Source organism: Stylophora pistillata, chromosome 4 (assembly GCF_964205215.1).
Source record: "Stylophora pistillata chromosome 4, jaStyPist1.2, whole genome shotgun sequence".
Taxonomy (NCBI): domain Eukaryota; kingdom Metazoa; phylum Cnidaria; class Anthozoa; order Scleractinia; family Pocilloporidae; genus Stylophora; species Stylophora pistillata.
Window position 1 is genome coordinate 39,363,350 of NC_142522.1, and position 14,961 is coordinate 39,378,310.

General features: G+C 37.6%; 1 protein-coding gene across 2 annotated transcripts; it reads right to left on the reverse strand.

Moving 5' to 3' along the window:
- Positions 1-2,959: 2,959 nt before the first annotated feature.
- On the reverse strand, positions 2,960-14,342 carry LOC111337309 (putative serine incorporator). Of its 2 annotated transcripts, XM_022943586.2 has the most exons (13): positions 14,183-14,342; positions 11,391-11,558; positions 10,220-10,398; positions 9,039-9,118; positions 8,260-8,353; positions 8,107-8,150; positions 7,507-7,583; positions 7,257-7,353; positions 6,161-6,256; positions 5,402-5,531; positions 4,895-4,956; positions 3,741-3,873; positions 2,960-3,324 (listed from the first exon to the last, which is right to left on the reverse strand). In XM_022943586.2, the coding sequence occupies exons 1-13, from the start codon at positions 14,210-14,212 to the stop codon at positions 3,168-3,170; spliced, it is 1,347 nt and encodes a 448-aa protein (XP_022799321.2). In that variant the 5' UTR covers positions 14,213-14,342; the 3' UTR covers positions 2,960-3,167. The 2 variants fall into 2 exon arrangements, with proteins under 2 accessions (XP_022799321.2, XP_022799322.2); XM_022943587.2 differs by lacking the exon at positions 14,183-14,342 and having other exon boundaries at positions 11,408-11,542.
- Between the last annotated feature and the right edge of the window lie 619 nt (positions 14,343-14,961).

Genomic DNA, 14,961 nt, shown 5'->3' on the forward strand with positions numbered 1-14,961 from the left:
TATAGACTTCCAAATCTCCAGTATTATAGTAAACAGGAAAAACTGTTCAGGCATTTTGTGACAAAGGCACAGTAATCTCTAGCACCGGGGAAAATGTGAATATTGTAAAACTGAAATAATTAATGTACATCTAATTAAAACACGGTTAAAAAGAATACTCCTTTTTCGAAATAAATACTAAGAGAGGGTCATATTTTAGATTAACATGGGGTGGGAACTTCTTAAATTCAATTCTACTATTAATTTTCTTTTGTCAATTGTTTTCTTGTTTGATAGATGCTCCATCAATTTTTTTTGCCACTATTGCACTGTTATATTCAATCTTGGTATAAGAGATCAGTAGTATACCAATAAATTGACATTTAATCAGTTGTGTGCCAAAGTCTTTGCTTGAGAGGATGTACATAGTGAGGATTTAGGTACATGGCAGCATTAGGGTGTGGATCATGATTTTTAAGATGAGTTACGCCTTAGACCCTGAGATTGACCAGCCTCTAGTTTCTCTTCATAGTAACACTGCTGAGTCTCATTAAGATCGTGAGGATAAAGGATATGATTGCTAACCTAGGAAGCTTTGATTGTTAAATTAATTCTCCTTAGGAAATCTATGGAAAGTGTCAAGATCTGCTGAGCTGCAACACAATGCATTCGATCGGAATTAATGTCTTGAGTTCCCTGGCTCACTCTAATCCTTGGGTAATTGAAAACAAGAACTAAGTCTGTTTTAAAGAGCCATTGTTGTTTGATAGCTTCTCACTGAGGACAAGCAATTTGGAGGAACCATTAAGTCAAGGAAGAAGGATGCCTAGAGTTGTCAAAATGTACGTGTAAAAGCCTGCGTAAAGGCTTAAGCCAGGAATATTTAACAACTATTCGCCGAAGGCGAGGGGAATATCGTCGAATAATCCCCGAGACGAAGTCGAGGGGATTGTTAGACAATATTCGCCGAGCCCGAGGTGAATAATTGTGTTAAGTATAATTTCAGAGCTGAACAACAGAGGAATTTCTAAAATCATAACATTTTAGTAACATTTATTATTACACGAATCAGGCAGTCGGAGGGCCAATAACTAAAATCAACCAATCAAAATGCTCTATTGTCGGTCAGTATTCTCTCAGTATTGGACCAGGTACTGTCCCGAATGATACCACACTTATGTCCCTTTGAACTTCAGTCGTATAATAAATCTCTTCTTAACCAAGCTTGCTCGGGACCGTATTGGAAGAATATCGGCCCTCGGTCTTTTTTGTACGGACCTCGCTGCGCTCGGTCCGTACTGTCAAGACCTCGTGCCGATATTCTCCAAGTACGGCCCTCGCGCTTGGTTAATAAGATATATTTAACATTTTATATAAACCGCGTGGAGCGGTTTATATAGCGTCATATAAGGAGCCGCTCGACCAATCAGATTACTGGAAACTCTGCTCAGCTCTGAAATTATACTAAAATGATAAAACCACCGCGCGGTAAAAAAAGCAGTCAAGCCGGGAATATAAAGATGTAACCATCGCGCGGTAAAAAATGCAGTCATATGCTAAGTATGACTCAGTTTTACTGAATTTATTTTTAAAAATTACAAGTGAACCACAAGGAAGATTACATTCCAGTTTTACTACACAAGTATTTCCGTAAGGCGAGTGAGGGCTGCTTTTCTTGTGTCCGCTCAGACCACGTTCTGCTCACCAATTAACTTTTCCCGACGCATTTTGTCGTTACAGTTATTTATCTTACATATAATAAATACGATCTAGCAGTCATGCATTAATTAGGTTATGTACCAGCGGTTCAAACCTTCAGATAAAACTTAACATATACACTCTGGTTTTTTTTTTTTTCTCTTTTTTAATAAGAACGTCTTATTTTGGACCTGAGGCTAAGCGTTCTTAGTGATTCGAGGCTGAAAACGTTCTAAAGATGTTCTTAATTTACATGGTATCACCTGATGACTTTGATGGTGTGGAAGTTATTTTGGAACAGTTAAAAATAAGAACTGTTGATTATGATAAACCGAGATGTGCGTCACCCTTACTAAAGTTATACAAAACATTTGGTGAGTTTACATTTGCTACCTTGATTTTATGCCTGTCATTTAATATAATACAGATTAGCAAAATAAGAACGTGCTTACTCAGACTGAGGAATGTTCTTAATACGTTCTTAAAATTTTGGTTAATCTCAGCCTCGACGTTCTTATAAAAAGGTTTTTATAAGAAAAAAGAAAAAAAAAAAAAAGAAAAAGGAAAAACAGAGTGTTATCCGCAAAACGGTTTCGTTTTGCCGTGGGATTGTTCAGTTACAGTTCCCACCTAAAAGAGGCCGTAAATGAGTGAGTCAATTACAATGTGTTGCTTTTTAATTTAGCTTATTTTACTAATTGGCAGAATAAAAGGAGCAGACTTGCGGTTATTTTTGTGACACACAAACAAAATAAAAATTTTGGCTAATCAGCTTAGCTCGCGTTACTCGTTACACACAATCTAAACATTACAGAGACTTAGCCCCACGTTTACGTGAAACTTGTACCGCATGAGTGACTACGTGACCTTGTTTTTCCCGCCATTTTTGTGCTTTTCCGTTTCTACGCCGTGAAAGTAACTTATTTTGCACTTCCCGTGTAGGTAAGATTTTCTTCACTTTTTCTCACACAGAGCAGAAGTTAATTGCCAAAAAATAGCATAAAACCATTCCTTATAAGTCATACAAGGGAAACTTCAAATCCGCCATGACGCGCGCTCACGCAAAGCTAAAGCAAGTAAGGATGACGCCATTTTACGTGAAACGTGAAAGGGCAAGCTGACGTTTGCCGTTTCACGTAAACGCAGTGCTAAATCTCTCTATTACTTTATTGCTTGGAGAGATCTTCAACTGGTGTCGTTAAAACAAAACCAGTCAAAGTTATCTCGAATATCACGTGGGCCAATCAGAGTAAAGGGATATGTCAAAAGAAGCCAATGAAAGCACAGGGCAAAAAATATACATGAAACTTGCGTAAAGCGTGGGAAAAACGGCGCGCGTGACCAAATAGCAAGTGCCTTAAGCTTTGCATCTGACAGGGTAGGTGAGTAAACCCAAGCGAAAGTAATGCAGTCCTACTTTAACGTTCGTCAGTTAATTAAAAATTGTTCTATAGTAACCACTGAGTACAAAACGTTCTATTGTGGTACTGTCATACAGCAAGGGTACGACTGAAGTCCCTGTTTGGGAAGCAGATGGGGGCTAAGAGTGTCCACAGGTACAGAGCAAAGCCAAGCCAACAAGATATAATCTTGCCCCATACTGAAGCAGAGGTCTTCTGAACAATCTCCACATCGCTTTCTTGGGGGCTGTCGGGAGAAATCAATGAGCCAGTAAAATACGCTAAGTAGATTTAGGGTTTGCCTAGAGTTTGAGCTCATTCACAATAATGATTCCACCCACAAAGAAAAAGGCATATCCAAGCACGCCCTGCCTTCGTCCACAACTGATGAATCCAGTGATCTCTTTCTAATCTATAGGACTCTCACTACAAGCGTAATCATGAGATAAAAACTGTTTATCTACAGCCAGTTGCTAAACATTCTCTAAGTAATATTCTCAAGTAAAGAACTAGCATTCTTTGAAGAAGTTCCATATTATAATTCAGTATCTTTATTCAGCTATTCGGGACACTTAATAAGCAGCTTCACGGGATACCAACTTAGTCAGTCCGCCCTATTCATCTGCTAGAGACTTGAAAAACACCTCACCATGTAGAACTCACCTGTACCAATTTGTGAGCATCATCATAATATACAGCGAGGCCAGGAAGTAAATAAAGTGAAAAAAAGAGTAGCTGTAAGCCACTTCTTCTTCTTCGTCGTCTATTATTTCCTGCCCTCTTTTCTCTTCGTCAGCTGTAATGAAGAATTTGTCATAAACAAAACTCCTGAGAACCTCGCAGAAGTAAAGTTATTCATGACCGCCTCCCGGTTAGCTCAATGGATAGAGCGCCAGACAGTTGAGCGGGAGGTCGAGGGTTCGAGCCCCGGCCGGACCAACACTCAAGGTCTTAAAAATTACTGAGGAGAATGTGCTACCTTTCTATAATATCAGGAAATGGATAGACATTCTAGTCTTCTCGGATAAGGACGAATAAACCGTAGGTCCCGTCTCCTGCAGGGTTGGGGTGGGAGACGTTAATTTCCCACGCACCAGATTACTGTGTGGTGGATGTCCTCCCCAGGGGTGGGATGGGTAGGTGTTCACAGGGCCCCATTTAAAATAGCTATCTGCTAAACTAGGCTACCCCGTATAAATATTCGTAAATACAACATGACCAGATAAAACCTTTCAACTAACGAGATTCCAGCAACATAGCTCTTAATAGTGTACCTACTTTTCTGCTCGCTACTGACAAATGACAATACCTTCCTCCCATAGATTATTAATTGCGTGCTGATAACCTGCGATCTGGTGGCCAAAAGGTCCCGTTTTTAGTAGACTGAAGTAGCCGCAAAAAAAGTTGAAAGAGCAGAATTTTTCCAAACGTTCTTATTTTTCAAACGAATAAAGGCTGATAGTTTCGAAAGAAACTGTTTGGGGCTGCGTCGGTGGGAGTAACGAAATAATTTGGATATATCAACAAAGTTGAAATGGTAAATTGGCCACCGTAATGATTACAAAAGCTGACGTTCAGTCGAGCGTTTCGAAGGGCTAACGCTCGAAACGTCAGCTTTTGTAATCATTACGGTGGCCAATTTACCATTTCAACTTTGTTGATATATCCAAATTATTTTTCAAACATCAGGCTGTCCAGGAAAGAGAGCGAAAAAAAAAAGTAGTTTCTTCCAATAATTCGCTTGAGTTAGCGAACAAGCTTTCAGATATCTCATGCACCATTAAACCTACTGCAAGTAAAATGGGGCTTTATCATACCTTTGTTGGAACTAGCTCCTCCTGATGGTCCCAGTTTATCAGCACTCCCTACCATTCGCAGACTATAACAAGACGAAATGTTAAAACAATACTACAACTTCGTCCGAGGATTTAACTGAACATTATTTCTTACTGGATTCAAAATACTGTTTACCTTATGTCGTTATGTGAAAATCCATATTCTCATAGGTGGGGTTATCATGATTGTATAACTTGGCAACTTACACTCAATAAGGGGCCGACCATTTAACTTTTGAGGGGGAGGGGTGTGGGTGATTTGAAAAAAAAATTTCTGCAAGCGCTTGTTGGAAGAAAAAAATTGCATGCAGCCCAAATGTAACAGAAAAAAGAGCAGTTACAACGGAAAAAAATATCCTGCCCAGCAAATAGCTAGAAAAAAAATTTCTTGATGACCAGAAACCACCCATCCCCCCCTCAAAAGTTAAATGGTCGGCCCCTAATTTCTTACCACTAGTGTTACAGGAAATGGACACTTCAGATACTCACCTTGAGTAAATGACAAGCACAAACATGATAGCAAGCCCAACAACTAAAGCCAGTGTCTCTGAGTTTTCAATTGTCCCAATTGAGCTCCCACAAAATTCTTGACTGGTGCTGTTTCCTCCCTGAGATTGAACTAGTAGGGGAAAAGAAACACCACATTCTCTTAAAAATGTAGCCTACGGGCTGCCCCTGCAAGATCCCAGAAAACCTCTGCGCGACCCGTCAAAAATCTTCACGGGGGCGGTTCAACGCGCGTCTTGCGGCACTCATGATGAGGGCCTGGTCTTGGGCTAGCTTAACTATCGCATCCTATATGGGTTAGCGTAAAAAAAAGGAAAAAAGCTAAGCAAAATACTAGTTTCCTAAATTTTAGATTTCAGGTTTTAAGTCATTCTCAAAATAATTGGCTAGGCTCCTAATCAACGTTTGGCAACTCTCAAAATTATCGCGATACTGCAATTCATTTATTGGAATACTGACTGTGAAAACAAGCTCAATTGATCGTAATCAACTGCCCCCAAAGTAATCAACTTGTCACAAATAATGAAAATCTTTATTAACATAAGGGAAAATTTGATGTTTCACACCATACAGTCATGTTTTGTGAAATAACTGGGATATGTCAACAAAGTTGAAATGGTAAATTGGCCACCGTAACACGAAGTTTCGATTGAATACATGTACCGCCAGTTTCAAAGAAAACCTCATAAAAAACTCAAACCAAAGTAAAATGGACCTTGCAGATTAGTCCTGTACATTTACCTTTATCTGTTGGTCCATTGGCAAGAGCTGACAAGGTGAGATAGCTGGCATACAAAGAAATGATGGAGGCTTGAAGGAGACCAGACTTGGGTTGCACTGAGTGTGAAAAAAGTAGAGTGTCAAATAAAGCTGTCTGACTGGCATAAAATTGTTCAAAACGACCACTTAGTTACTCGTTAACTCATCAATGATTAATAAATTTCTTTGAATTTGGGCACCTGTACTGTAATGATCACATGACCTGAAAGAAATATTGAAGTTGTATTTCACTGAAAAGAGCTGAATATGCTTCCTTCTTACTTGAATAAAAAAAAAAAATACTATTTATCACATCTGTCTAAAGGATCAAACTTCTCCCACCATTTGCCTCCAATGAGGAGCTTACAGGAGTTTTAAGCTGTTCTGTCTATAGTCAGGTAATAAAAGTGAAGTTACGTATATGTGCACAATCCTTCGCAGTAAAGCACTATTTAAGCAATAGTGAAAATCAGACCTGAAAAAAATTCAGGCCTGTATGGGATTCGAACCACTGACCTCTGCGATACTAGTGCAGCGCTCTACCAATTGAGCTAACAAGCCAACTGGGAGCAGGCCATCAAATTAATTCGAAAAGTGAAGTTAGTTAAAGGTAAAAGTTTGGAATTTTCACAATTTACTTGGGCACTTATAAGGAGTGGTCAGGTACCTTAAAATGAACAATCTGTAATCTGTATAGCAATCAATCTGGATGAAAATTGCCATGATACTGATGAATCAAGTTACTAAAATTTATTTCAAATTATTCTATAGCCAGTTTGCAGGCAGTACTTAATAATGTATTTTCAAGCCCAAGACTGCACAGCATATTTCTGGTTGGCATATTGGATGGGTGGAAGACTTGGGATGAGTGACAAGGCAAGGGGAAGGACTTGGGATGAGTGACAAAGCAAGGGGAAGGGAGAGGCTGGTTTTTCTCCCCTCCTCTCACTTTGTTATTTGTCCCAGATCTTCCACACGTCCAATATAATTACTCAATATTTCCTGCACTGAATCTTGCACTTGAAAACACAAACTACTGCCTGCAAGCAAGCTGGTAATGTTACCACAGAGTATGTACCTTCTTGGATCTTGGGTAGAATAGATATCACTGAGATGATAAAACACATGATGAAGTTAAAGCTGATAAGGAACTTGTTTAGATGGCAACCACTTGACTGGAAATAAGATTTAAATAGAAGAAAAAACATTGTTAACAGATTTAGTTGCATGACCACAATAAGACTGTATCACTATTCAAATAATTTAATTGCTTTATAATGTAATATAACTTTTACCCACTCAGACAAATTATTTAACATTTGACTGACCTGCGTGAAAAAGACATACGAGAGGATAAACCCAGTCAGTGCAAAAGCATAAAACAGGAACATGACGAAAAACAGCCCTAAAAATAAACAATCAATTGTTGTCATAGAATTAATAGATTTATATTCATTTTATTGGCCTTATTAGCTCACTAACAAGCTATTTGTGGCTCAGATAAGGGTACCAAGCCTACTAAGTAAAAATGTGATCATCTGGGTTCATTTCTTTGTGGGGAACCAAGTTTTTCTTGGTCTGATTGTGACAAAAATGTTAGACACCTTCCTTTCCTAAAATTCACCATTCTTCTAATAACTTGCAATCCTCGAATGCATACTAATTTAATGACTAATTTGTTACCATCCCTGATCAACAATGGATCCTTACTTTGATGTTTTTAAGTTAAACACACAAGGCTCTAAGATTGTTTGAAGATTATACATGTGGCAGACTCAAGATACAAAAGATCAAATTGCAGATTGAAACCCAACCAGTGCTTAATTCAGACAAATTACTGTGACAGCACAACCAAGTCTTCATCCATCCTGAGAGAGTTTATTGAGAAAAAACTGTACACCAAGTCAAGAATCTATTAGAACACTTACCACCAAACCAGCACTTATTATCACTCTCCTCACCATTTGATGTCCTATCAAAAACAAAAGACGGCGTTACCTTATAACTTTTTACAAGAAAGTGCAACCATGTATGTAAAAGTATAATAAAAGTCACTTTCTGTATCTGTGATTTTACTGTACCAAATCTCATTCCATGTGTGTGCAAAGTCAATCATCAGAATCAGTTGAATAAGGATAAATAGAAAGGCACCAATGAACCCAATATACATCCATGCTGAAATTAAACAAAGACAAATAGTGTTATATGGATAAGATTTGATAGGGACAAGTAAGGTTTGATAGCGACAAGGTTTAATAATTCACAATATCAAGCAAATATCAAATTTGATAATTTTTTTATTATCCACTTTTAAAAAATCTGCAAAAGTAGACAACTCTCCAAGTCTGCAAAAGTTTGAGAACACTACACAAACATTAGGGACTTGGAAAGTTACTTGGCAGACTTTGAACTCGACATGATAACCAAATATCTGCACACATTATAATGGGTTATCATGATGTCAACTTCAAAGGCTATTGACTGTATATTCATGCCCACAACCAAACAGATACAAGTATTTCATACAAGCAAGTCATATTTATTATTAATGATAAACTTGCTAATTAGTTATATTTGTTTGTGACTGGTACCCACTCCCCCACCTTTGCTCAGTCAATTCTCCCCTCTAGAAAATAAATTATTTTTTTCTACGAATCTCCCAAGAAATAGAGAGAATTATCAACTTTAATAATAATATTTAATAATAATATTTATTGATTTGTATTGCGCAAATATCAATCCAGAGAAAAAAATTTCATCTGCGCATAACTTTGGATAAAAATGTCTTCAATTATTAATAAAAGTAACTCATAAAGGTACTGCATAATTCAAGGAATTCAAAGTGACTGGTCTTGCTCACCAACTCCAAAGCTTCCTCGGGGAATGAAAAAAGCAGCCACCCACAAAGCTACCAGAAGAAGAAACTTGAGGCCCCAGAACCTAATATTAGTGTGGAAAACAAATTAAGTGTTTCAAAGTGAATTACAGATCTTTCATTCAATTCCCCTCACTGGGCTCACTAATACTCATTCAAATGCCATCAAACATGATTGCCAGGTTTAAGCATGATTTAAACATGATTGACAGATAGAGCCCTGGACTGATGTGCGGGAGGTCGAGGGTTCGAGCCCCGGCCGGACCAACACTCAAGGTTCTCAAATAATTGAGAAGAATATGCTGCCTTTCTATAACATCAAGAAATGGTTTTGATATTCTAGTCTTCTCAGATAGGGACGAATAAATGGAGGTCCTGTCTCCTGCAGGGTTAGGGGTAGGAGACATTAATTTCCCATGCACGAGATTACTGTGTGATGGATGTCCTCCCCTGGGGTGGGATGGGTGGGTTGTTGTCTTGCGTTTCATACATGAGCCTCTGGCTCGGGCAATATGGGTAACCATGCCCCACGTAAAGACATTAACTGCCTCCCGGTTAGCTCAATGGATAGAGCGCTGGACTGTTGTGTGGGAGGTTGAGGGTTTGAGTCCCAGCTGGACTAACACACAGGGTCTTAAAATAATTGAGAAGAATTTGCTACCTTTCTATAACATCAAGAAATGGTTAGATATTCTGGTCTTCTTGGATAGGGATGAATAAATGGAGGTCCCATCTCCTGCAGGGTTGGGGTAGGAGATGTTAATTTCCCACACACGAGATTACTGTGTGATGGATGTCCTCCCCTGGGGAGGGATGGGTGGGAGGGTGGACTAACACGAATGGTTCCTATGTTCCTTTCTAGTCCTTCCCCACTGCAAAACTTAATGCAGTGAAAATGGACTAAATTAAAATTAAATTTAATTAAAATTAAATTAAATTTAATTAAATATTAAATTAAACTAAATTAATTAAATTAAAACTTTGATTACTTTGATTACAAAAGAAAATTTTAAAGATCCAGCTCCAATTGTGTGGTTATATTAAAACATAACTATTGTCCTTGATTCCTACATGCTATTGATAATCAATTAATCAATTGTTTCTCTTTTGCTTAAAATTTTTACCAGTTTTAACAAATAAATAAATAAAAATAAATATCTCCTCACCCATTGTTGAGTCCGCCTCGACAGTCCTTACTGGACCTAACCCCAATGTTAAGAATCATGAAAAGAAAGAAGAAGGCTGCCATTCCAAAACAAATCCTGTACACTGCCAAGTAACCAACCAACAGATTACAGTTTTTTCCAAGAGTTGCTGCCTCACAGGCTTCATTAAAGAATGGAACCTAAGGATGTCACAAATGAAATGAAAAAGATGAGTTCTGAGATAATGTACCGAGTGACCAGCTGATGTGACAAGCAGAGACATTAATTTTTCAAATTTGCAAGAGCACAAGCATAAATTATGATTTGTATTCATGACTATACCCTGTGCAATAGGCACTACTTTCTAGTTAAAGTCCCAGTGTGTGGATTTTGTGTGCAAATATACCTCATTATCAATTAATTGATGGGTTTTTTTTTTTGCCAAGTATTTTTGAAGAGACTTTTTTATATTAACCACTTATGATTACTGCCAAAATGTACAAACATTATATACCGCAATTTGAATTGTATAAATAGCCCTTTCACTGCCAAGATTAAGAAATCCTCTGTAAAATCTGTCTAATTTCAGTTTTCCAAAACTGCTTTTAAACCATGCCACATCACTTGGTTGATATTTTCTTTGTTCTCATCACTTTTCTCCTTGAACATGTATTGATAATGTCAGATGAACTTTCTTTTGGGTCACTGCTTGGAGTGAAAGGGTTAAAATTAGTAGATTAAATGTTATAAAGTCTGCAGATAATTAACAAATCAACATGCAGTGGGTGTGGACTCATCTGACTGCACCTCATGAGTCCACTACCACCTACGATGATAAATATCGAGGTCCATACGAATACAGACCACTCGATAAAAAACCACTGTTGATTTGTTTTTTCACCATAATATCCACATCAATATTGCTTGACACATTGTGGAACACATTGACACGAGCAGCATCATCTGTATACTCTTAATTACCACCAACCTTGGACAAATTAGCTAATCAGATTGTAACATTACTGCCACTTGTGGTAAAATAATGAAAAGAGAATCTCAGATAAATAGCAGGGAGAGAACTAGAAGTCAAAACTGAGGAAACGCTTTATTGGGCCGGACATAATTATTGTTGAACCTCACACTTGGATGACCTCTGTACCATCATATTAAGACTGACTGAGTGACTTATTACCTTCTCTACCATTGTACCTTGTATTCCTGAGGATAACATCACACAGGACAATATTGTGCCAACGAGAAGAAACAGTGTGTACACAATCCTAGTAGATGTGGAACTGCGACATGATGGACAACATGCGCAACAACAGCTAGCAACTGTTGGGCAGCAGCAACATGCACACTAACCAATGAAATGTACAGAATTATCAAAAGGGTTATTGAGGGACTTTGAGCTAACTATGATGTACTGAAAAAAATTCAATATTATATCTCTGTACATGTATAAGAAGACATATCTTCATGCATAATTGATTCTCTGTGTAAAGCAAGAAATCTGAAAATGATTGGGTATGGCGTCCATGGAAAAGTTTTTGATCTAAAATCTGAGAGTTTTACCACCTCAAATTACCAACCGCCATGCATATAGGCAGTCGCCTGGTCTTGACTTGCAGTAGCGAGGGGGGGGGGGTGGGGTTGAGAGGTAGGATGACTTAATTTATCAACAAGCATTTATTAAGGAGGCTAAATCTGATGTTTTGGTGAGAGTCAAGAAAAAAGAACCTCTTGCAGGATGTGATAAATTACTTCACATCCATAAATGGTTAAGACGCTGTCTCTCTTATTTCCACCCAGTCAATTTCACGTCAAAAATAATTTTGTCTGAAACTTAGTCAACTGAAAGACTTTACATCTAGGAAAGAAAAGTTATGAGTGTTTGAATCAGCACATATGTATGAGCCTACACCGAAGTCAAACCCCTACAGCAGATCTCGTCATAAATACAGCGTACCTTCGACGAAACAGAATACATGTCCACCTCATTTACATGTGCCGGGAGGCTTTGAAGAATGAGGCATAACACAATAGAGGCTATTCTTATTTAATGACATGTAAATAAGTGGCCGGGTATTCTGAGGTTTAGCTGATGAATCTTGGGTTTATGTGAAATTTCGGACATTCCTCACTCCATAAACTGGTAAACTTAATGATAACTCCAGAAAGTAACTCCAAACTTTAGCCGTCGGGGAGGACGACAAGAGGTTCTTTTTTCTAACTCATTGTTGCGAACTAAACTCGAAACTGAAGCCATGTTTTGTGCTTAATGTCCTATTGAAACTTTGGATTGCAGCTGCATTTTCTTCAAGAATCAATCATTGAACTCCAGAAGTCTATGTGTCGAAGTTTGAGGGGTATAATTATGGAATTTGCAGCTGAACAATAGCACTTAAAAAATATCGCGGTGAGGATCTATTCTTAATAATATTTCCTGTTTTTAACGATTACATTTTATATATTCAATTCGGTGACTTACATTGTTAAATTCTTATATTTTAATCTTAGCTAGTTCTTAATCTTAATTTATTTAAATTTATATACCTTCACAAGGCTTTATAATTTCCTTTTCTCTTTTTATTTCGTGGTGTACCTGTAAACTAACTTTTAGCTAAGCGTTCTGACCACGCTAAATTGATTGATTGATTAGCAGTGATGCTGCTTTCACAGAGGTCCGCACTAACCATTGCAAATGCTCGTACATGTGCTGATTCAAAGGCTCATAACTTTTGAAAAGTCGAAAACGTAGAGGGGTTTTTGCAAGTGCTTTCCTATAAAGGTCTACCATTAACGGCTGTGTAGGATAGAGCTATCAGTCAGGTCCCAAAACTCAAAACTTAACATCTAAATCAAGGTTATTTACGGCCATAGGCCGATAATGATGTAAAGTGCATGGTCAGAATATGTTAAAATTCGCCTTTTCAAATATATTGAGAGGGAAATTCTAACTTTCCTGGAAAACTAGAAGGTTTTTTAAGCAATCTGATATAAATTTCGTGGCTTAACTATGCGAATCAATTATTTTACAATGTTACAAAATATGCCTATTAACTTTATAATACCCGGCCACTCATTAATATGCATCTTCAAAATAGCTGCTTCTGCAGTCCCGAAGTCGCCAAATTAAATAAAACCCACGCATTCAAATATATACATTCTTCGTTCTTCAGTAAACCTAAATTAAAACCGTTAACTAACGGCGTTAAATAGTACAATATACAGACTGATCGAGTTAGTGGCGTTAAATCTCACAATATACAGACCGGGAGCACGGGACTGCCGGAGCACTGTCTAACTGACCTCTCTCTCAATTATTCTTCGACTTCGGGAGCACGGGACTGCGGGAGCCCTAATTTAACTGCCCTCTCTTCTACTTATTTTTCGACTTCGGGAGCGATGGAACAATCGATTTGTTAACGTTTAAAAGAGGCCGGGTATTCTGAAGTTACTCCCAAAATATGCCTATTTTCAATTTTTGAGACGTAGCGATAGTCACTATTATGGCCTCTAGTGCAGTCGGAAAATTATTTCGAATCAAACCAAATCTGATTTAGTTCTTTCCTAAGTAAAGTTTTTCAGTTGACGGATTTTCAGGCAAAATTATTTTTGACGCAAAATTGACCGGGTGGAAATAAGAGAGACGGCCTCTTAATCTTGACTAAAGTGCGTAGGTAAATCGCCATAATTTTTTTTAGTTAAACAGTACGATTCATCCACTAATTCTTTTCGAGTGAAGATCTCAGCATAGTATTAAAGCTCTGAAATTGAGAGGTTTCCAAAGTTCATAATAATCCTTGTCGAAATGAAGGTAAAAAAGTATTCCGCTGAGTCTCACACTGAAGCATATTTTCGATATTACGCTCCCATCAGTATGTTTGTCATTCCCTTTGATAGAACCAGCTTGCTTCTGTTGAATCGAAAATCGAAGTCAGCTTCATTACATAGGAATTACAAAAAACAAACTTCGCCTACCGTTGCAGCTGTACATACAACAGAGCCCATTTTCTTTAGAAAACAGACTGTTTCACTTTCAAGAAGAAGGAAAGTTTGAACATTGATATCTCTCCCTCATGCACCTTACGCGCCTGAATAACAACAAAACATATTATCCTGTCAATATTCTCGATGACATCTTCGGTATTCCGATTACGTCCGACTGTATCCATAATTAACATTTATTCTACGAGCGCGCGTTGGATATATATGAGATTTTTTATAGATAGCTAGCCAACGAGGCGCGTAGAGCCGAGTTGGCTATAATCATCTCATATCCAACAAGCGCGAGTGGAATAATTTTTTTTATTAGAAACGTTAAATCAAAAGATTAAATTTTATTACATTTTTAGCTCCCTTTTAATTTTAAGCTGACACGTACGCTTGCCATATTTGTAGATTATGGTATATTATATTGGCTGATATAACATAATGGCTAAGCCAATAAAAGTCTTGAATTGCATTGTCCAATGATCTAGTTTTTAATAATCATCTCATATCCAACGCGCGCTTGTGGAATAAATGTTAAATATACTAGACAGTATTGGACTAGAACTCTGGATAAAGAATTCAGGAACTACGGCAAACGGTTTTTGTTTTCGTTTCAACTTTCTTCGCTTGGAAGAGATCAAAATTAGAATTCAACTTATTATATATGAGTTTTTTGTCCATAATTTTCATTCAATATCGAAAAAACATTTTGCTTTAAAGACAGTTTATTTACCGTCTTTTGCCCCATTTATTTATTATTATTATTA

What these genes read in the sequence shown, in the direction of transcription:
- LOC111337309 (XM_022943586.2), bottom strand. Translation starts at nt 14,212, where the DNA reads ATGGGCTCTGTTGTATGTACAGCTGCAACG. An exon ending in CCGAGGAAGCTTTGGAGTTG is followed by an intron (nt 8,354 to 9,038) that starts GTGAGCAAGACC and finishes GTTTAATTTCAG; the next exon opens with CATGGATGTATATTGGGTTC. An exon ending in CAATGGACCAACAGATAAAG is followed by an intron (nt 5,532 to 6,160) that starts GTAAATGTACAG and finishes TTCCCCTACTAG; the next exon opens with TTCAATCTCAGGGAGGAAAC.